Consider the following 24,183-nt stretch of genomic DNA (forward strand, 5'->3'; position numbering starts at 1 on the left):
CTAGTTCTTCTGCAAAAAAGTGACTAACCACTTAATCAACAACCACATCTTTCCTTCCTCCACTTTCAGAGAAAATTCTAACAGAAATGACTACTAGGTGTACAATACTCCCATTGTTAAGGAAAAACTAGGGGAAATATTAGGCTACTTTCAATTTTCTTCAAATATAACTACCTCTTGAGCATTTTTCCATGTCTTCAGAAGACTGTAGCCAAGATGAAATCCTGGACTCATTACTCGAAAAAGAAAACGACAAATTACCTCCAGTTGACATTGAACTCTGTTTGGTCAAGCTGCCTGCCTGTTCCAAACAAGAACAAGTGAAGTATTAACACACAATAATTTAATGTTGTCTGCACAAATTCTGAAAACCAGCAGTTAAGGACCATGATCATGGACAAGGACTGAAGGCATCAATTACATGGAGGGGAAAAAAGTGTATGATCTAGCCTAGGTATACAGACATTGAGCATGATGGCAAGATAACTAATGTAACTGCTGTCCACAAGCAGTAGAAAAACTCAAGGAATCATAAAAATTTGCTGAAAACTAAATTTTGAGGAAGGGAAAATTTCTGCATAAATTAAATCAACACAGTCAAGTTGTGCCAAGGGAAATATAGGCTGGATATTAGGAAAGTGTTTTACAGAAAGAGTGATAGATAAAGTACTGGAATTGTCTGCACATCCTCTGCACATCCCTGGATGTGTTTAACAAAAGACTGGATGTGGTACTTGATGCTGTGGTTTAGTTGAGGTGTTAGGGCTGGGTTGGACTCAATGGTCTTGAAGGTCTCTTCTAACCTAGTAATTGTGTAAAAGAATTAAGGTACCATAGCTGAAGAGGTTCCTCCTCCATGCTTCCCAAAGAAGCCCCAAAAGTAACTAAAATGTAACACACACATTTTTAAATGCTAATTTTCAGTGTAAAAGCAAGATATCATTTAAAATTTTGACACTAGATGTCACTTAAAATTCTACACAAGGTTGAATGACTTCAGCATGGATTTGGCTCGAAAGGCCTTAATACAGGGATGGTCATATACCTTATCTGTGTAAAGACTGCCCTTTGACAACACCTTAGTAAACATTTTCACACTTAGCTCAATTTCAGCAGTGCCTATCATCACATGCTCCAAGAGGTGAGAGAAATTCTGCGTAAGTGCTAACGGGAAGAAATTTTTACCCAGTACTATTACCGGTTGATTGTGGCCTATAATGCTGTTTCTTCTCTGATGTAGCTAGTAATAATAGCCATTCAAATACCTAATTATTTGTACATCTTACTAAACCTTTCATTTTCAATAAAACCCAGATCAGGAAGACACACAAATCACAAGTTTTGTAAACATCTTGTTAATAACCAGTTTTAAACTGTTTCATCCTAGTGCCATTACACAGGCATTTTACTTACGATTATGAGAAAAGCTGACTAAATTGTTTGTCTCTTCTCTGAAGCATACAATTTACAAACTTTGCTACTTATGAGCAGAGCTAATATAAGGTGAGCTACTCCTGCCCACCTTATATCAGAACTCCAGTAGTACTAATTTTAAATCTATTAATAAGAAACTTCATCTATATCTCAATCAGTTGCAGCTTTCTTAGTTGGCCTTTTTAAGTCTACAGCATAACCACCAACCTGAGTTTCAGAGTAAAATAAAATGCATCATCCATGAGATGTCATTTGGTATTGTGTCACTATGCAATAGCAGTAAGCATCAGTGAGCACACTTGTTTTTAAATTAATCAGTGCAGCTTAGTTGGCTTATTCCTACATAAAGGTGTCCGAGCTTTAGTCATATTTAGATATATATATATATACACACACACACACATATATCCAAATAATAATCTCAGCACCTAAAAAGCACAAGTAAACTGAATTTAATGATGGGCAATTATACTGGCATTTTGTGAACAAATTCCACATTTACCTCTTCAAAAATTTGCCTCACCTAACCAACTTTTCCATATACATAAGTGAGATGAGCGTGAAGAGAAAAGGAAGTAGGGATTGCCAATAAGCAGACAAGACAGAGCTTGTGTAGCTCCAGTTTTCATAGTTTTGCTTTGGATCAGCACAGTTAAGCTTTAGAATGCAAGAATTCCACATAAACATGTGTAGATACCTACACCTGTCTCTCAACCATAATAAAAAAAGTGAAAACCAATCGGATGTTGTTAAAAGCACATAAAACGCAACTCAAATTTCACTTGATATATATTTCTCAAAATAACCTAAGTGCTGGAGTGATATCAACTAACACTAAGCGAGGGCTGGTGTAAATTGGCAGACTTCCATTTAGCTTGAGCACAGCTAAGGTGATTAACTGCAGCTTAAGAACTATCCCCTTCTATTTTTCACATGAAAATAAGTAGGGCTTCTTTGCAGTACAAATCTGGATTAATAGTCTGAATTAAAGTCTTTCATGCCAAAGAAGAAATGGTTAGTTTCCTGACAGTAAGCACAGATTTCAGATATGCTGATCACATAGGTTTCTTTGGTTTGGGTTTTTGGGGGTTTTTTTTGGGGCACCAGCTTCTGCCCTTGATATTCTTCCCCATTTCTATCCCTGCTGTCTTTCAGGAGAAAATAACTAAAGGGCCACTAAATGCCAGATTTGGCATTCCCTTGCAGCCAGTGCCTGAGGAGAGCAGGCTGTCAGAGGCGCGGAGCTGCTGCGGGCACGCGGGATGCGCGCACACGGCTCTGTTACCGCAGGGAGAGTTTCTGTTCCTTCAGCTGCCCGCTCACACAGACCCCCTCCCATCCACACGAGCAAAAAGCTGCTCAGACACACGTCTGCATTTGCTAAAACTCATTCTCAGTTACAGGATAAAGTGAGGAACTGCGGGTATTGGGAACAAGCCTACTCAGATCATAAAGTAATTACTACACCAGGGAAAAGCAAGCCTTGGATAGAAGTAGAACAAGGACTGCATTGCTGCTTAGGAGTCATGCTGGAGCTGACAGAAACAGCTATACATCTCAGGTGTAATAGCACAGAACAGGTTTTTTTTTTTAATTCTCAAAAGCGACCAGTGATTCTGCATTGGAGCAGAAGAGCTGTTTTGGGTGAAGGTCAGCCAGTCAATGTACTGAGAGAGAGCTGAAGGCACAGTGGCTGTGGCACAGAACACACACCATCTCCCACTAAACTGCAAAGAAGCCATTTATGGGGTTGGGCTGAGCATTTGTCAGGCCATTTGTGAAACTAATTCACAGACTGTACCAAAAGAGAAGTACACTGCTGACTGGACCCATCCAGATCCCATATCCACCCACAGCATAGCCCTTGGATTGATCCAAATAATGCTTCTGCCTCACTTAAAATATAAAGAGGGGTCTTAGTTTATAATTCCTTCTATATATAATATATGTATAATATATATTCCTTGTATATCTAATTTGTTGTAGAATAGTGACGTCTTGTATAATTCCTACACACTCCTTTGTTAAGTAGTCATCTTAATTCATGTAAAAGGGGACAGGGTTTGTAAGCTAAAGGATATAGAGCGAAATGCTAAAGGGAAAAAAAATAATTAGCTGAGTACTCTTCTGTGACTAATATTCACCAGCACATACCAGACAAATATTTTTATAGGTCCCAAAAATTATGACGATTCTAATTCAATATACTGTTTTGAAATTCATGGTGGAAGTACAATTTGCTGGATTAAAATAGTGAAAAACTACCAAAAATTTAACAACATCATAAATGAAACTGCTTGGATGTAAATCAATAAATTTTCCTTTTGACATTTTAGATCATAATAAGTGCCACCACAAACTTCCAGTACGCTCTTTATTTAATGAACACAATTTAGACTAATTTAATTCCTTATGGAAGCTCATTATTTATAAAGAAAAACTATTACCTTTCTACCTGGTGTAGAATCACAGAAACCTGGGACAGAGTCTGTAGTAGTAGACACAGGGAAGAAAATGTTATTGGCGTCGTGAGGAAACATGGAGATTTCATTCTGACGGTACATCCTGTGATGGCGAAGTTTTGCTACCCATTCATCAAACAGCTCCTGAGACTTCACCTACACAAAATTTCAGGGTTGATGACATTCATATTCAAAATAACAAACAAAGAAATAATGGTATTTTGTGCTCATTAGACAGCTAGCCTGGCTGACCTTTACCGGCAATGTATCAGGAAAGTTTTTCTAAGGACACTCCTACCAAAATGCACGCTGTATGAGCTTAGGCATGACAGAAGATCAATCACAAGATAAAGTCAGGGAAAAAAAGAAACTACAGTTAGTAATTATGCCTTCCAATGCAGAACACAATACTAGAGCAACTTACAGATTAAAAAAACCCTTACAATTTGAATAAAGACCCTCACATTTGTAATTTCTTAATTGCCACAGTTAAAGCTAGGCCAGTGTTGAACTAATTACAAGCAAAAATTTGATTTTGTTGATGTATTTCAAAACAATTTATCCCACAAATATAAATCCCCACACTTGACCATGGAAAACACTTCTTATAGATAAGACAAGAAAGAAGATACTGAAAATAAAAGCACTTGTGCAAGAAATGAAAAAAAAGCACTGCCAAACATGAGGAATCTTCCAAGTTTCTGTTCAGAACAGGATTACTGATTCTGGGCCCTGAAAAAGTGCAATAAGACCTCTCCAGTTATTAAGTGAAAATGAATCTGATGAGACTAAAAAGTTATTAGTGCAACTGACAAACCTCTTTCTATAAAAAAAAATCTACACAGCTACTGGTAGTCTTTTGGGAGCAAGGTTATAACAATCTTGAAGACCTACCTTCAGGTGGTATATCTGCTCCTCTGTATCCAAATCTATACATTTTGTTGATTTCTTTACAGACATGACAGAAAGTCCAACATCAATACAGCCATGAAGTTTTCCTCTCTCTATCTGCAAAAAAGTAATAAGTAAAATCACAATCACAACAGATGAAAGCAAAAGGATCAATATTACCTTCTGAAATCAGCATTTCTTCCCCTCCCAACCTACTGTTTAGAACAACTGAAAACTCATTTCTCATTGCCAACAGTAGGGAATTTTTGTTATTTTGGATATTTGTTACTTTATAATGGTCTTAAAGGGTTTCAGATCACTTACATCAGCTCGGCATTTAGAATACTTCAAGATGCCTCTGTCCAAAAAGAAGTATCTCTGTAACAGAAATGTAGAGAATTATAACCAAACAACATACAAACAAAAAAAAAAGTCACATACAGAAAAATAGCCCAAACACATCCTCTCCCCTTCAATTTCTCTGCTTTTATGTAACCTTTTTGTCACAAAACCACACCAAATAAGTTCCACTCAAGCTTTCAGATACACATTCCTTTCCTACCTTATGCCAGCCTTTCAGAGGCCACTTCCTCTTTTTCAGCAAGCAGCCCTCCTGCTTCTGTGGCTCCTGGGTACAATTCATTGCTCCCCGGAGTCCTTCTACAATTTCCCAGCTGTCCTGCTTAAACAGAAAATCCAAATGTAGATCTTATTTCTTCCAAATAACTGAATTGTTAAGAGAGATTCAACAAGGAAAAGGCTATAAGAAAAAAAGACAAATTCTAGTTGATGTTGAAATATAACTAAGGTTCCATGTCCACACTTTGTTATGTATCATAGGAGAGATAAGGTTCTTTTTAATTTTGATAGAAGCAATACCACTTAACAAAACACAATTTTTATTTTATCATCCTTCATTGAATTTTAGATGTATCTTTTCCTGCACATATATACACACAGTGAATAACCATAGCATAGTCATAATTTAGCAAAAACCTTCTGTCATCAGAGACAGAAACAGCCTATGTCAAAAGGATAGGTTTTGTAGATTATGAAGCAAAAAATAAGACACTAAAAATGAAGATCTTTTTTCTATAAAACTCTTTTGTCCATACTCAGTACCTCAATGTTTTGTGTAAATTGCAGCCTCCCTAAAGTAAAAATAATAAATCAAACTAAACTAACAACAATATAAAAAGCCAGGGAAGTACTATGAGGAATATTACATAAATGGAAACTACAAGAAAAACAGAAGTTGCTCCTCATCAGATAAAACTAATTAAGAGCAAATATCTCTTTTTTACCACCAGGAACTCTTAAATGAAAGACCCTGCATCAGCAAACCAGAGAATAGTCTAAATCTCATAGTATTTTTATAGCTTTTATTTATGGAACAGCTACGAATGACAATGTAACATGAGTTTCAAGGTTTCTGATGAGAGATCTCATGAATTATTTATTGCCAGGATTTGGCAGATGTAGAATTATAAATAACTGACAGGAAGTGGTATGTGCTAGTATCATCCTCTTATATTTGAAAAAGATAAAGAATACTTTAATACATAGAGTATAATAACAGAAAAGGACTAGTATGAAGCACATTAGGGAGAAGAGCAGAGAACTATTCTAGGTAGGTAAGAACTCATGGTGGTCCCTGTAAGATATATAGGAAAGTATTCCCAAAAAGAACTTGGCTGCCTCAAAAAAACAAACAAACAAACAAACAAACAAACAAAAAAACCAAAAAAAAACCACCATGAAAAACGAAAAAAAAAAAAAAAAGAAGATTATCAAGAGTACTAGCTCTCCTCACTCATCCATCTTCATTCTTCATTCTTAAAATTCACCTCTATAAAGCCAGAAAAATTAGAAAAATTTATATCACATAATGTGCTCATTACTTGTGTAATAAGGCATTACAAGAAAGCCATCTTTGGAAAGGCATCTAATAATTCCACCACACTATTGGTGGCACTCAGTTATTTCTCTGTTATTTTCCTTATGCCTCATTTAATAACAAACCAGTAAACTGTTCTGCTTTCCTGTTTTGACTTGTCTGCCAACACTCACCACAATAGGCCACAAGCTGTGGAAATGTGGGGCTGAGCAGCTCCTGGCAAGTAACACCCTATAGACCATCCAATGATGTTGTACTACCTCAACACGAGTCAAAAAAGTAGTTGTCCTAACCAAAATTTTTATGAGGGAACACATTTTGTCATATAATTTTAATTAAAAACTAACAGCTACAGCTTCAAGATTAAGAAAAATGTTGTGATTTGTTTCTTTCTTCTTGAAAGTAGCCAGAAGAACTTAGAAGCTGCTTTGCCCAAATACCAAGCAAGATATTTTCCTTGTCATGCCAAAATATATTAAACTGCAGTACCCAAGCACATAACTTTTCCACTGAGAATTAATCTGGTAGTAGAGAACAGTAGATCTTTTTCACTATTCCAGTGTTGTACCTAATGAAAGAACTTTCTCCAGTTTTGGGATCAAGTTTTCACAGGGTTTGGTTAATCATAAACACAGTATATCATTGATTGAAGGAGAAAAGCAGAAATTTGATCTCAATTGAGGAACATTTACAGTATCATAGATCATCTCAGGTTGGAAGGGACTTTACAAGATCATTTAGTTTCAGCCCCATTGCCATGGGCAGGGACACCTTCCACTAGAGAATGGGGCTCAGAGCCCCATTCAACCTGCCATGGAACACTTCCAGGGCTGGGGCATCCACAAGTTCTCTGGGCAGCCTGCTTTAGTGGTCTCAACTTTCACAGTAAAAAAAAAAAAAAACTCCTAACAGCTAACCTAAATCTCCCTTCTTTCAGTTTAAGAGTTTCACTACATAAAAAATCATTCTGTCTTTTTTATATGCTCCATTAGGTACTCAAAAAGGCTGTAATGAGTCACCATGGAGCCTCATCTTCCTATAAGGGTAAGCTTAGAAAGAAAGAGACTCCTGAAATGAGAAAAACCCATGATACTGGGTGTATGAGGTGAAAAGAATCAGCTGAGAAATAGCTCAGCTAATTACACTTATGTGGAATAAACACACTGTTAATAGTTTTGATCAGAATACAATATTCTTTAATTCTTTTTAGTACAGAATACAATGTTCCCTGCATTATAACTCAGATTTTGCTTGGAGGCAAGACACAAGGTGTCTTTCACATTCCTACAGTGAAGTCATATTTATCACAGTTCTTTAGGTGAACAATGCAGCCTAGAATATGCCTTCTCAAATAAAAAGTGTGAAAATGGGAAGAAAATCTGAAGTGGAAGCACTGCTTCCCCTCAAGCAGGCTTGAGAGCCTGCCAAATCTCAGGTAGAAGGCAGGTCTGCTACGCATCTCTCTACCCTGGGAGCCTCACACTTCAATTGTCAGCTGTACATAAAGGTGGCTGAGTTGAATTAGAAATGGATCCTCTGAAAAGCTCACAGAATTAACAGTTTGGGAACCTACTGGATACATGCAAGGTGGCATGATGCATTAGCAGAATCTGGTCCTCTTCCATATACATCTTTCCAGAAGAATCCAACCTTTCCCACCTGAAAAAAGTCACATTTTTCAAAAACACTGCTGCTGTAACTGGTTTTGGATCTGTTTGCTCAACCCAAACCCTAGCGATCTTGACCAGGTTTTTTGTTTTGCAAGAGATTTGACACCTCACTGAATGAGGAAAAAGCGTCAGCTGGCTATTCCTGGGAGCAGCTGCAGAAGAAGAAAGAAAACTGCTTACTCTCTAAAATGAAGGCAAATGAATCAGGCTGGTCGATTATCATCTCTGCTCATTCCCCTGAAATAGCAGAGGAGCAAATTGGAGACAAAGGATCTCCTGAAAGCATCCAGATGATACTCCTTTTTGCTTATTCTTACACTACAATAGGGAGCTGAAAGAGATAGCCCAAAACATGGCACTAACTTGAAAAAAATGACACCACTCCCCAAAAAAGACCCCAAAAGTACTAGATGAATGGCATTAACAATTCTAGCATAAGTCTCCTGTCTAGATTGGTTGTGTTTTAAGATTATGATGCTACAAAAGATTTATGCATCTTTATGGGCCAAAATCTACACAAAATTATAACTTTTCTAACAAAAAGTTATTAGATTTAAAACCACTACATTTGCTGCCCAGGAAGAAATTTCACTTGAGACTAAGGGAGGAACAAAATCTTTACTTTTCTTAGGTCTAGAGGTGCTTGTTTCAGATCAGCACTGAAAAATATTCCTGTACATGCTCCTTGGCACATACTTGGTCTATGGCTGAGGGAAAGACTTTGGTCTTCAGAGATAAGTCCATTATTAGGTAAATGTATTAATTTTCTTTGTTTAATATAATAAAAGCCTTCTCATTTTCTGCAGTAGTCTGCACCACACAGCTCCTTAAGGCAAATTATTTCAGGGGAAAGTATGAAGTAATGATTCTGAATGGCTCTTGGACTGATGCTTGCAGTTGCAGCTCCCTGAATGAAACAGATGACAGTGCCACACTTTCTTTCAGTGTAAAATGCAGTCAGTTGTACCAAATATCTTAAACTGCCAAAAATAGAAACCTGCTTTGTGGAGGACAAGGGTTGGCATCAGCTGCAACTATGGCATTTGTTACAGTTCATAAAATTGGCAGAAATTATTTCATTTTCTTTTATGGAACATGAGGTTTTTAAAAACGGTTCTCCTGTCACTAAGCTTTTCCCTGGTGGATCTATTTTAAAAGTTAGTTAACATATCAGATTTAAAAATAACTTGCACAACATACTTTCTTTTGATCACAGGTCAATTTAAACTTAAGGAAGGTCAACACCAGTTTTCCTTCCTCACAAAACTGAATTTGACTTGTGTCTCTGTGGAAGAGATCCCTTTCCATAACTGAAGGAGAAGGGAAGAGAAAAGCAAAGAGGTGGAAAGTGGCAGTAGCCTCCAACTTTTCACGGGGCTTCAAAGTGAAGGTGAATTTAGTGGAAGAGGATTAACTGCTGACCTGCTTAGTTCACACAGCAAATGTGGGCAGGGAACGGGCACCAAATCTAGCAAAGGGAGGAGTGGATCCCTCAAAGTCCTGCAGCCCTGCTTAAGTCAACTCCTTTCTAGCACAATGGCTCATTTTCTGCATCACAGGAGTCCTGCTCCACACAAACAGCCCTCCAACATGGAGCTAGCCTTCAGCAGACACAGCAGCCCAGCTCCCCTGTGCTTCCATATCCCAACCTTGGGTCACTTATTTGGCACTGGAATACACCAGCAATAAAGTCTGTGTCTGGGACATCAAGAGAGACTCAGAATTCAGATCCTGCTATTTTTGGACAAATTTCACCCTGCTCTAACTCTTCTTCCCCCCACATTTTTCAGATCTTCTTTCTACTTAATCAGATTCAAAGAAGTACTGCATCAGAGCAGCAGCACAGAGAAAAGCACCCGTCAGGAAGATCTGTCACTAACCCACAAGCCATGAGCACAAGAGACACAAGTGTTTGAAGGAGGAATAAGAAGCCCTCCATGGAGCTGGAATATGAAGAAAAGAACATCAAAATCATAGCATGTCACTCCCTAACCCACACAGCACCTGGCAACATCTTTAAACTTTCAGGATAGCATTAATAAAAAAGTATCAGTAACAGTGTTACATCCCACTATTCTACCAGGATTTTGAAACAAACACCAAAATAAATCCAAAAAATGAACTAAAGCTCCTGAAAGCCATTGTACATGTGGTCTTTTTTTAATTAGGGGATTCTTAACAGTTTCATACAACTTTAGATTGCTGCTGTTGTCTTAATAGAACACCTAAAGTATTGTAATTTAAACTAATATACAGATGGAAAGGGCAAATAAATAAGTATGGTTCCTTATATTGGCTGTATAATATATTGGTGTATAATAACACCAGTGGATTTAGTCACACTCATGTAAATCTTATTATCTAAATAATACATCATAACACTTGATAGACACAAACTGTTGAACAGACAGTACCAAATCTTTTAAATTACACTTTTCAAACGTAATCTCATATGGAGGATTTAAAAAGAAAAATTGCAGGAAAACAAAAAAGACATCCTTTATTGTTCAGTGCACTAGAAATGCACAGCATTTCTCACAAGCACAGCACTTTATAAGTCATAAATTGTTCATACATTTATCTGCCTTGCCAACTGTATGAACAGGGCCAGAAGTCCTAGAAGAGCAGGTGCTGTTTCAAAACACAGCTGAGGGCTCCAAAGCTTTCTGGGGATTGGGATGCTCAATTCCAATTAAAATTTCTGCCTGAGGCAGCTTCCAATAGCTCTACTAAGCCAGCACTTGTACAGATAAAAGTTTATGTTAAGCACTTTGCTCATGACTTTGCAAGCATGGATTGAGCACATTTAAGTTTAATTCTCAGTGCAGCTGCAGGTCAGCATTTCTTGCCCATAAACAAAGCTGTCCTCAGCAGCCTCACCTGTCAGGTGCAAACACTTGTAGACAGGTCTTTTGAAACTGAGAGGTTTAAAGATTAGCAGAAAACAAAGCAACCTTCACGTTTGGCACGCAGATCCATCGTGTTACACGAATGCTCATTTTGCTGTCTATGGTTCTACAGCAGCAACCAGCACACCTGGGCATTCAAAGAAGCCCTATGTCAGGTTCATGAAAAATGAATTATCTTTCACACATCCATGAACACCTTTCCTTGGAAACTTGAAACAAACAGAGCAGCTACACAATATTCTACCACAAAAGTAGTGCCTAACAGAAAAGATTTGGTATTTCAGGATCAAACCACTGAGACCAAGATGCTTCAGCAGCTCTATTTCACCATATATACAATAAGATAGAAATCAAAATTTGCTGTAAGCATTCCAGTTTTACACATGCCTGATATTCAGGCATATGTGTTTAATGCATTTGGCTCAAAACAAGATGCTACTACCAACAAAAAAAAAAAAAAAAAAGAAAAGAGAGAGGAAAGCAAAGAAGGGATGAAATAAAATTAAATAAAACAAGCAAGCAATGGGAAAACGAGGTTTAAGAGATTTGCAGATATCCAAGAAAAAAGTAACAGCCAATATTAGCAATGCTTTCAGCTGGGTGAAAAAAGTACCTGTCGACTTCCCTGCTTGGAGGAGCAGCTGCTAGTACTTCTTGAAGGAGACAACATTTTCTGGGATGCACCGAAGTTTTTTTCTTCACTCATGATCCAATATTATTCGTTTCACATAAGCTCACTTAGAACACCATTGAAAGGTAATTTGGAAAATGTGTTGGAAGACTCCTCAGAGAAACAGTGAACTCATCTTTACCCAAATGCAGTCCAGTGGCATGATCTGTACCCCATGGATACTCCTAAAAGGGAAAAAAAAAAAAAAAAAAAGCCAAGTTATCAGATGCTGTCTCTTGCTGCCATATTCTAGCATGAATCATAATAAAGCCTTTGGTTAACACAAGCTGAGCACATTACTGTATTTTATAAGAAGTAAATTGAACAATCACTTAAAGGTAAATTTGCAAGTCTCAAAAAGGAATGACATACATTTTGAATCCTAAAAATATTTTAATTGTTGCTATTTATTCAGAGGACAAAGTATCAAGCATCTTTTTACAGATTTAAATTAATTTAAAAAATTTAATAAAAACTCACAAAGAAAATCATAAGTATCTATATGAAATAGCCCAATATAGATCCAAAGTGAGAGGCAAACATCCAATAAAATGCCACAAAAAATGATGGTGCAATTAAATAAATGTCTCTTTTTCTCAGTTCCTTGGTAATTTAAACAACTAGGCATGGTTTCATGTTATAAGGAAAAAAACCCCTCTACATAAAAGAGTAATACCTAAAAGTAGCAAGCACGAACACTTAGCTCCATAGAGCTGTGCATGGCCAGTTTTACCTGGAATCACAAAGCTCTATCTACTGTCACATCAGTTGTCTCAGCGAGTGGCTGGAAGAATAATTAACAGTCTGTTTAATAACAATGCTCCTTGCAGCACATGCAAACACAAGCCATGCCAGGAACTCCCAGTAACGGGGTTCCAGTGTGGGTAAAAGGGTTGTCATGGTAACTGAATACTTAAAAAAAAACCAACCAAAAATGAAAACCAAAAAATAGAGGACATTACAAAAGAGTGATGCTTTCCCAACCTTAAGGTGGCTGTATAAATTGCATATCACTTCAAATTTTATTGCCTCAAAGAATTCACAATTAGGAAGAGTCCAAGAACAACCAGTGATAAAGGAAGTTTCCACAGAGAGAAGACAGATTTCATTGCTGAAACAGGGAGGCACTACTTCACAATTCCCTCACTTGCACTGTCACAACAGTCCTGAGCTGGGATTACTGAAATTTGCCATTCATTTTTTTACTTGAAGCGGCTTAAATTCTATTCTGAGAGAAGCAGTAATTTCAAATCCCTAGTAAAACATTTTGTGCATTTTAAGAATTAATTTTTCTTAAAAACAAATACATCAAAAGTCACAGACAAGAAAAGCTAACCAGAACACAAAATTAAAACCAGGTGCTATATTTAAGATGAAGAGAGCAGACTGCAGCAGAAAACCTCTCTCCCTGCAGCTGTAGTCTGAAGCATCCATCTTCTGAACAGAAACCTTTTCCTCTTATTGTTTTCTGGCAATATAGCTTGCTGTAACATTTCAATCAACATGACCTCTTTTCACCTGAAACACAATCTTTCCTTATGGCATTTACTTTACCTAGTTAGAAATACTATGTTACCTCCAGAACAAATCTGTTACACAGCCCCAGCCTCCACAAGTGAGGTGAGACATGAACTCTCCTGGGGCTCTTCCAGGAGTGAAGGTGAGTCAGCTTGGTAAATATTCCAGGAGCTGTCAGAGAGCTACAAAGACAGTGAGCACAACAGAGACCAAAATAAACCCCAAAACAGCAACGTGACAAGCAAGGTCTGTGTGATTTGGGCCCAACACTGGACTTGAGACTGAAGTTATGACTGAGATTAGGAGTAGTGCATTTTGGAGAAGGTATGGTCACTTTCTATCTGGAAGATAAACCTGTGTGGCATTTCATTAAGAACAAGTACTTTTAACAGGTTTAGATTTATTTCCATTTTCTTTTTAAAGCAGGTTAGAAGCATCTCAGGTTTTTTACTATGGAGTAAATATAAAGGATAACTTTCTTCCATACTTGCAAGCTCCATTCAGAAAAACAATTTAATGGTAACGTCTGTATTTACAAGAAGAGGTCAAAGACTCCCAACAGGAACAGAAACACTCTTCCCACAAATTCATTGTTCAGATAACCCCTTGAAACCAGGCAGCAAGTGTTTTGCTTCTGGAACACACTTTGCTCAGATAAATCCCTGTTCTCTTCACTGCTCCTGTTCAGAATGAGCACCTACAGCTTTCACTGGTGACTATCTGGCATTTTGGCAGTGATTGGCAGAGTTCATGGCCAGAAACAGGCTCTAGTTTGCAGCAAAAAGTACTGGAAATTTTTGCAGCAAAAAGCACTGGGTATATCTCCTGGACACACTAAATTTAAAATATACAATGTCCTTTGCCTGTTCAAACACACAGTATAATAGTTGCCACATCCTAGAAGTGTCAAGTAACCAAAAAAAAAAGCCCTGGAAGTCATCTAATCATAGGACTCTTTTTATCATCATGTTTCTGGTGTGGAGTCTAAATAAACTTGGCTACACTACTGTTTTAGGACAGAGCAAAGGGGTACTTCCTCTGCAAATCTCCTGTAATAACAAGGTTTGAACTGCAGGGAAGTCTTGGAACATGGAAGCTGAATCCCTTTTGCATTAAATGTGCTCCAGGACTGCATCCAGTGCTCAAAGCATGGAATCCACAACACCAGACTAGAGCTAGTCCTGATGGGTGTTATGCAGGGGCTGATGTTAGGTCTTCTGAGTGATTGACTACAAGGATCCAGTTTTACTGCACTGCTCCACTTGCTAACATTGACGTCAGAGAGACACAGACTTACACCACATAAGTACTTACGACCTCCTACAGCAATGTCACTTGTCCTTTTGGAATCAAAAAGAGTGAGATGGGCACATTTCCAGAATTCAAATGAGCTGGAAATGACTCACTACCTAACAAGAGGTGCTTGAAAGAGAAGCAGGTGACAGGCGAGGTAAATCCAGTAGAGCACACCTGAAGTATTTTGTCACTCTACTTCTGAAGTTGGGCTTTTGAATTTTCCTTTATTCCTTCAAATGAGTTACTGCATGGGCTGGAAAAAAGGCTTTTCTTACCAGCCCTGAAGAATTCAGGAGTGAAAACTGTGTCGTCTCTCCAAAGTGCTTTATTCTACTGGTGTTTCCCAGTAATTTAACTTATTACCTTGAAGTCTCAAGATTTGAGCATGAAAAAGTGTATGTGAATAATTATCACAGTCACAACTTCTCTGTAAAAACCTGGTGTGTATTTTAGCAACAACTTTGTGCTCCTTTTTTAAAATTCTCTTTAAGTTTAGAAGAGAAAAAAAGATAACTGTGGCTGCCCTTCAACAATAACTCACTTATTCTTCCAGGGAGGTAGAAAACACTGATCCAGCATCCCAACCTGACTGGCTTTCAGCAGTAGTGACTGGGGCCCTCTAGGGAAAATGATATTTTGTAATACCTGTGAAAATTAAGGTCACCAGGTATAATAGCAATTACAACTTTAAAGCAAGCATAAAAAGCAGTCTTATGCTAATGAAGCGAAGATTACAACTCAAATTGATTTTTAAGGTCATCATAATCCAGTTGCTTTAGATTCATTAAAATTTGCTCCTTTCCATGCCACAGGATGGCCTCAGAACTGTATTTCTTCCCACATTTCTCTGGAGCACACAGGGCCACTTACTTCGGTTTACTCCAAAAAGACAATTCAAAGGTGTGAGGCTGAGGCAAATCCAAATAAATTTAGGACAGTAATTTTCACAAGTGCTAAGTATTGCCCTAATTCTTTTCTATAAAGCCAACAGCTGCAAAAGTAGGCCAAGAGTACCTGTTCAAATTACCTCACCACATGCATTTTGAAGAATTAAGAATACATGAGTTAGAGCTACTACACCATAAGATGATAAAAAGCACTTATCTCTACTTATCATTTGCTGCTAAGGGCCTTCTACATCAATTAAAGATAGTATAAACATATGATAATATGTAAAACAGGAATACAATTCTTTTTTTAAAAAAGTACCATCTCGCATTGTCCTCAAACCTTTAAAATTGCACAGGTTCAAAGCAGCCTTGCAGTATCATTTCATCTCTCACAACTCTGAAAACAATAAGCTTATAGCAAAATCAAAGATTTTTCACATCTTACAAAAGAAGAAAAGGGAAATTCAGGAAAATATTATGTATAACTGCAGTAGAAAAAAATCAACATTATGCAATTATTTTTGCCATGGTTCTGGAAGAAAAGTAAAGCCTTAACATCTGCTTCAAAGCTGATTCAGCAGTGAAGGAACACTAAAGACTTTGAGAAGCAAAACTGGAAGTGTACATCTCATTCTGTAGTCAATTAAGGTTTTTTGGATAGAAGAATAGTAACAACATAAAGCCTGATGAGAGTCCGGTGGATACAGCAAGCATAGAACTGAGCAATTCAAACCAGAGTTGCAAAAAGCATTGAGTGAATTGAGTGACTTTCACAGAATTAACAAAGATTTTGTGCTGAAACCTTGGCTTTGCAGCTATTATTAAATTACATTCACTCACATCTACCTGGATAAACAAAGCAATAGTCTTTTCCTAGTATTGCTTTCATGCTTTCATGTCTCTCTCTGTTATAGTTCAATTTGCCAGCTTTAATCTATCCCAGTGTCTTATCTGGCTCAAAATAGGAAAGAATTATTTATAGGCTACAGATACACCATAAACAACTATGGGAGATGTCTTTTCAAGGCAGATATTTGCTGTTCCTCAGTTACTGTAAGATTCACACTACTGAAGGTCAAAGCACATAAATCCTGTTCTGTTACTAGATATTCTCTTTACTAAACAAAACTTGCAGAAACAAACATAAAGCAGTTTAAAGCAACTCTTACTAATAGGTTACTAAACCTATCTTTGAAAGCAAAGGTTCAAACAGTTTAGGGAGACTAACAATAACAGGAAGCATTTCAGAACTGCCTTCCATCAGATAAATGCTCACCCAAATCACAACTTCTCTTGAGATGTTTTCATCAGCCTTGAAAAAATGCTACTTGGAAGCAGTCTGTGATGCAGACAGTTCCTTCTAACCTGTCTCCTTAAGGAGTCTTTTATAGCAATTTAATCATGCTATGTCAGTGAACCTGAAAGAGGAAAATTTAGTTCAAAGAAAACTCTCCTAATTGTCAAATCAAGACAGGCAGAGAGGAAAAGGGGAAAAGCTAGACAAACAACAACCAAACTGCATTTAAGAAGAGATTGCTTACCATATATAATGTTTGGCAGTTGATGAAAGAAAGTCCTGTATGTTCCAGTGCACAGAAAGAAAAAAAAAAAACAAAAACAAAACCACAGAAACAGAAAACAAACCACAAAACAAAACCCCAGAAACAATCCAGTAGAATACATCCCAAGAAAGACATCAAAGAATATGCTTCGATGTCAAGCCTAGTTAGACTTTCCTGAAGCAAAGCAAATATTTACTGTTTCACTAATAATTCAATCCTTACATTATAAAAATCTTATTTAAATTTAGAAACAGGTCATCCAGTATGAGCACATATAAAAATACTACCTTTTCCTCACATCCACTACAGAAACTGACTATAATACTGCACATGACATGATTAATTTTAAATGCATACACTTGACATTGTTTCCATCCCCACAGGAGATCTCTGATAGATTGCACTTGTAACAAAAACCCAAACTTATTGGGTTTATAAACTAGATAGACATGTTAAAAGTCTTTATGACGGGTGATACAGAAAATACACGCTGTAATGGCAGTATTTTTACAGTAATTACTCAGCTGTCTTACTACCTTTTCCACCCAACTTTCAATCACAGTTGAGACTCATAACTAAGAGGTCTAACCTAGCTCACATCACTCTTACTAAATAATTAATATTCTCCTCTTCCTGCCCCTTTTAGAAAGAGGCTTGCCTAGGGCTTGCCTGGCAGGTCAGGGCTCACCAGTGTGATGGAGGGAGCCGCACACGCCCCTTCCAGCTCTTGGCATGGCTCACACTTGAACGATCAGCCAAAAGCTGGGGGACCACCAGAAACAATTTGTGGCCCACTGAAAGAAGGGTCCACAGTCTCCCTGCCAAGAGGGTGGAGCACAGAACCACAGCTCCTGAGCTGGGCTCAAGCCCTAGGCTGGAGCAGGTGCACTGCACACAGCAGTGCTAAGGAGGTAGACAGTTCTGTCTCCGCTCAAACAACAAACCAGGAACAGGTCTGTTTGCACTGAACTGCTGCTCAGCTAGAGAAAACCTTACAAAAGATGATCAGGCAATAGAAGAGAGAGAGAGACAAGCTTATTATCATTTTCAGTAAGGAAAAGAACAGGCACACTATATCACTTTACAGCCTGTAAAAACCTTGGAAAAGCCCATCTCTTAGTGATAACATCCCTGAGTGGGAAACATTTGGCAGGAGCTTAGATGTCTTTCATTTTTCTGCTCTTACTACTTAAAGCTCTGCTTTGTTCACTGAAACAAAGATATTTCATTGTGCCCTGAGGCTTATTCCTTTTCAAAACTGCAGTCATTATTGCTGAAGTGTTACTGAAATACACAGTTTGTTGTCCCGGATTCAGTTTTGATAGGCACAATGTTAGCTCTGGAAATATCTGTCAACCTGCCAGCATGTAGTAGATCAAGATCTTAAGACAGAACTGCCTGCAAATCAAGCAAAAGACACCACTTTTCTGTCAAATCCTTGAGGGTGTTGGTGTAACTTTGAATCAGACTGGCTCTTTGTGACCTGATGAACTGCATGATGCTGCAAGATGCACAAGTCCATCAAGGCCAACAGAAAACAATATATTTTATTAAACCAGCTGACATTTATTGGTTTAACTATGGAGAAAGAAGCACAAACCCAGTCTTGAAACCCTGGTTTCAAATAGAACAGCAAAGATAAATACTGGAAGAGTTTTGGTGGCCAAGGCATGATCCTCACCAAAGTCTGAAGGAAAATATCATGAGGGTGCTATGACCAGCAAACGCAAGATATATCCTTTATTTCATGCAGGAGAGCTAGACATGTTCATTAAAGAGTGGCAGGACCCAATGAACTTGCTTTGTCCTCTTTGATGTGCTGTTTTACATTTCACACTTTGGCATCATTTACTTTCTAAAAAAAAAAAAAAAGCCAAAACAAAAAACCATTAAAAAATCAAACAAAAAACCACCAAATGAACCAAACGAAAATTTTGATCCCTCACTCAGAAACCTGTTTTTCTATGATACATGGGAATTGCCATTTGTCCTGTATATCAATAATTGCTAAAAGAAAAAAGGTACAAAAGAACCAGCACTTCCATTTGAGAATGTTTAATATTTTTCCTTTGTAAGTAGGCCTATTACCTCAAAATTTAAATATTATTAATTTTAATAACTGTGGTAACAAGATCCAGTTCATCCTAGGATGCATAGAAATTTGTTTATGCATTTTATAAAGTGCAGTGATGACGAGATATAAAAATCTTGTATTTCTTCTTGATTAACTTAACCTATCCTTAGAGGCTTCTGTCACTAAGTCCACTCCAAGATGCCTTTTTCAGTGTGCTTTCCAACATTAGCATTTATATATGTAGCACTACAGCTTTCTATTAAATATTATGTAGATTTTTTTTTTTTGTTTTACAGAGGGTCTTTCATATTAAGAAGCTTGAAACTACAAAAGAGGTATGTGGTGTTTTGAACAAGGGCAGGTAGTTGTTAGCAGACCAGTGTTAACTCTTTCTAACACTACCTTAGGTGAGAGGCCACTAATTTCTTAATACGTGTTTCTAAACACACAATGTGCAAACAAACATCAACACTTTAGAAATGCATTGTAGGAAGTAGTAACATAAAAAGTATCATGAGAACAATTAGTACTACAAGTGCTAAATAATTTTATTATTAATGCCAAAATGAACAGTTTGCTAATTCCAAGTATTCAATTAAAAAAAAAAAGTAACAAACCAAAAGCCAGAATGAAGGAAAAAAGGTATACAGAGAACCATAAAATCATCAGATGGCTTAGGCTCAAAGGGCCCTTAAAGACCACCCAGTTCCAATCCCCCTGCCATGGGCAGGGACATCTTCCACTAGACCAGGTTTCTCAGTGCTTCATCCAACCTGGCACTGAACACTGCCAGGGTTGGAACACACACAGTTTCTCAGGGCAACCTGTGCCAGCGCCTCACCACCCTCACAGCAAAGAATTTATTCTGAGTATCTAATCTACATCTCTCACAGAAATGTGTTCATTTTAAATACAAATTAAAACTGTTCAGGCTTTAGCAGAAATCTCCTCCAGGACAGGCAGGAGGATGCCTGCAGCTGTCCTTTTGCCTGGAAACATATCACCCACATACATGTAATGCAGGTGACAGGAACCATGAGTCACAGATGCCAGAACCACACTCTTGGAAGATTCTGCATCACATCAGATCTTAAATCCATTCATATTTATGCTTGTAATGAACACCTTGACAATGGGAACCAGGAAAGTGGTTCCATGGATCAAGTTTTCTGCAACATTATCTTCACGGCATGGGGAAAAGATGAACTGAAAGAAACCAAGAAGCTGAGAGATGAAAGATGTGGGAATCCAAACTATAAATCTGAATGACTACATGCAATGTTTTGCCTAATTAATAAGAAATGGTTAAGTATAAATCACAATAGCTGGGTCAGACAAAAAAAGATGCAGGCCAGAAGTGAGGGTCTCAACAGGGCAGCTCTTAAACAGGAAAGAACCAGAAAAGGGATCCTCTCCCCACCTCACATGATACAATCCCACCACCATGTCCTCGAGTTCTGAAATGCTGGAGGGGAAGACAAGTCCAGCTAGGGTTACCACAAAGGCTCAACTTGGATAGAGCTGGTAAAAGAACTTCTGCCCTTGAAAAGGGAAGAAACTAAACACAAAGCTGCAGAAGTTGCAAACCTATATTTGGCAAGATCAGAAGGTCCATCTCAGAGTGAATGACTTCATGTCAGATCTTGCCCTGCCCCTGCCTAGCTACAAGGATACAAAATTTAAAAGCAAGTTCAGAGATTAGCCAAAAAAAAAAAAAAAATGAGTAATGTAACTATTACAGACAGCCCAGAACAAGGAAGACTCAAAGAGTTTTAATGCAGTAAGTCTGTTTATACATGTCTACTACAATATGACATCCCAATGTAAAAATATGGCCTGCCTCCAGCAATAGAGCTTTGGGTCAATACAAAGATGCTGAAAATTTTATGGGTCTCAGTAGCAGCTCAAAGTGCCTCCATTGACAAGTTAGAGCTCAAATTCATACTAATTTTCAAATCTGCCAAAGGAATTAAATAAATTCTTGCTCCCAAGCAATTTGTTACTGTCCTTTCCTAGAGATCAGTAGCTTCCCTGCCAAAAAACAGACAGATAAAAAAAAATCACAGGAGCCCTCCCATTCCACTTCAGTAGAGCATAATTTTTCTCCCAGCAAGTAGTTCACACACTCTGCTTTGGGATGGTCATCACCAGCTGGTGGCCAAGAAAGTGGAAGAAGTGTTATTTTCAATTGATCCAGACAGTTCTGTCCCTAATTTTACTTTTAGATTCAGGTTAGTGCAGGCTAGCAGCTATCAATTTGAATTTAATTAAAAACAAATGAAATGCCCCATGATTAAAAAAATGCTTTAGCTATGCTCTCATTCTCAAGTATTTTTAGATGTTTAAAAGATGGAAGGTTTTAATTAGGCTGCTTCAGCAATATGAGAGAATTAATAATTTACACAAATTTATTTGAGCTCAGTGAAAGGGTGGTACAACTAAACTATCCATATATTTTATTTCTAAGTAGTACATAATTTTTAGTTCAGCTCCAGTCACTGCAAGCAGGCCATAGAGATGGCAGATAACAACATGAAGAGTTTTGTAATGTGTACAGTCCAACATTTTGGTTGCTTCATAGCATTCTTGAGGTTGGTTATACTTGAACAGCAACTAACAAGCTGGATTTTAATGATAGGCTATAAAACCAGCAATAAACAGAAGTTTTCACAAGTGATATAGATTCCCCTTAAACAGCTAAATATTACAAGAGTTCCACCAGTCTTTGCTTTCTCTCTCTACTCTCCTTCCAATCCTTCAGCAATTTTGTGTTAGTTTTTAAACTGCTGACATATGGCACTGGCTTTGCTAGACCATCAGGACTTGCAACACAAAAACAAATTAAAGCTGTGGTTAATTACGGATAGTGCATAAAGTGAGTTCTGACAACACTTAACAAGTCTTATTTAATTTTCTTGATGAATTTCTGAAAAGGAAAGCAGAACAAAGCAATTTCTTGGAGGAAGACATTAAAAGGTTTGGCTTTTTTTAAATAAAAATGTCTAAAATGACTAAAATATCAACATATGAAGTTTCAGGAAACATAATACTGAAAGCTATTTTCCTAACAGATGGCACTCACTCCTACTTCACCCATGCTGACCTACATTTTTTTCTGAACTTTTACTAATATTAATCTTTCATTGAATGCATTTTTTACAATTTTGCCACCAAGTGAAACTTTTATTATTAAAGGTTTGAAAAACATATTCAAAAACATATTTCTAACAATATAAAATATAGAATGCATAAGAAAAACACCTTTACAAAGTTCAGGACATAAAATTAAACTTCTGACATAAAATTTTCTTCTCAAAGGCTGCTCAATATGCACCAAGTTTTCATCCAGCGTTGACTGGAAAGCATGACCTTTGCAGACATTAAAGGATTGTCATAACTTGCATTGTCTTGTAGAAAAAAATACACCTGTGCAATATAGGCAGTATAGTATTGTATTATATTATGCACAAAACAGAACCATTGAACTGAATTTCATTATTTTGTTCTATGCATTTAATTGTGAAAAGGTAGAAAAATTAAATGTATGTAGAAGGTGAGGAGCTGGAGGAGAAAAGAAAAAAAATTTACAGTGAATGGTAATTTAGGTATAAGCCCCCTAAGATTTTTGTATAAAAATGCACTCAATTATTTCTCCTAACATGTTATACTGTGTTTGCAATCACGCCATAAAATATGTCAAAGAACCCCAAAAATCTTTAATGTTGTTGCACCAAAATAAGAAGGATTTACATGAAACATCACATTAAAAATAAATCTGGGAATTACCAATGGAAGCTGGAAGTATGACATTTGTAGAAGTCACATTATCAGCATTTGAAGTTTGACAGTCTTCTCTTCTGTACTCAGAAAATAAGAAAGTCAGTCCACTGTCTGTTCTAGCTGCAAACAAACAAGGTGACCACGGGAGCTGGCAGTGCCCCAGCTCCTATTTCAGACTCTTCTCTAACCTGCTGACTCACCTGACTGCTCATCAGCCCCATGATATCCCTCATTATAATCATCTTCCAGAGTAGGACACTCACACTAACAGTGAGCATAATAAAATATTGTTGGAACTCTTCCCATATGGTGAGAGAGCAAAAAATTGTTCTCTAGAGTGATTTTATAATACCAGTTAGGCCGATCACAGCGAGGATGATCACTGCTTCAAGTCACTCTTAAACTATAAAACACAGCAACAAAACAAGCAGGATCTCCCTGCCACCCTCCAGAATCACAAGAGATGTTTTTGGGAATAGACTGCTTACTGTGTTGAGTGGGTATTGCACTTTTAAAAGGTGAAAGAAAATACAGTACAACACAAAACACTTCTTGGGGACCTGGTGCTGTATTCCAACTGGTCATTTTGGCCAATTGAATTGAAATACTACTAAAGCCACATGACAATTCATTTTTGAAGTGCATACATAAAAATGTAAGTAATTGTAAATAATTTATATTTGTGTTGAATACAAAAAAGTTATTGAATTACTCTGAGAAAATTACTCTGATCTCTCTCCATATGATTTTCTCCTTTTAGCTTATTAGGTTTTTAAGAAAGGACTTTGAAAATGGGGCAAATGGTAGTCACATGCCAGGCTCTGAACAGCATCCAGCGAAAGCTGATTGCATCTTTGTGCTTCCCAAAACAGCCACCCTAACGTGAAGTCCATTTAAACCCAAACCTGCAGTAAAAGCTTTCACCTCACATTTTTCTTTCACATAAATGATAGCATTCCCAGAAATACAAATTTTGACCTATTACTAACTGCCAATCTATTCAAAATTTCAGTATTATTCCCAAAATTGGAATGTAAATTTGCTTCTACTCCCCATGGCATTCAGCAACTAGTTCTGAAAAGTCTGTTATTTTTTCTTACAGATTGTCCATACAAATCTAGCATACGGTG

The 24,183-nt window shown here is 37.4% G+C and overlaps 1 protein-coding gene across 8 annotated transcripts in view; it reads right to left on the reverse strand.

Annotated features, from left to right (window-relative positions):
- The window catches only part of OSBPL3 (oxysterol binding protein like 3), an 88,282-nt gene that overhangs the window by 35,199 nt on the left and 28,900 nt on the right, over positions 1-24,183 (reverse strand). For 5 of the 8 annotated variants that reach the window (XM_085573144.1, XM_085573143.1, XM_085573142.1 and 2 more), the window contains exons 3-8: positions 11,877-12,118; positions 5,350-5,469; positions 5,112-5,165; positions 4,791-4,904; positions 3,882-4,052; positions 175-301 (exon numbers count right to left, since the gene is read on the reverse strand). In XM_085573144.1, coding sequence (XP_085429270.1) covers positions 175-301; positions 3,882-4,052; positions 4,791-4,904; positions 5,112-5,165; positions 5,350-5,469; positions 11,877-11,969 — 679 coding nt within the window. In that variant the 5' untranslated portion in view covers positions 11,970-12,118. The remainder of the gene's footprint in view (positions 1-174; positions 302-3,881; positions 4,053-4,790; positions 4,905-5,111; positions 5,166-5,349; positions 5,470-11,876; positions 12,119-24,183) is intronic. The other 3 variants (XM_021538227.3, XM_021538225.3, XM_021538224.3) reach the window with 1 other exon arrangement.

Source organism: Lonchura striata, chromosome 2 (genome assembly GCF_050655825.1).
Source record: "Lonchura striata isolate lonStrDom1 chromosome 2, ASM5065582v1, whole genome shotgun sequence".
Taxonomy (NCBI): domain Eukaryota; kingdom Metazoa; phylum Chordata; class Aves; order Passeriformes; family Estrildidae; genus Lonchura; species Lonchura striata.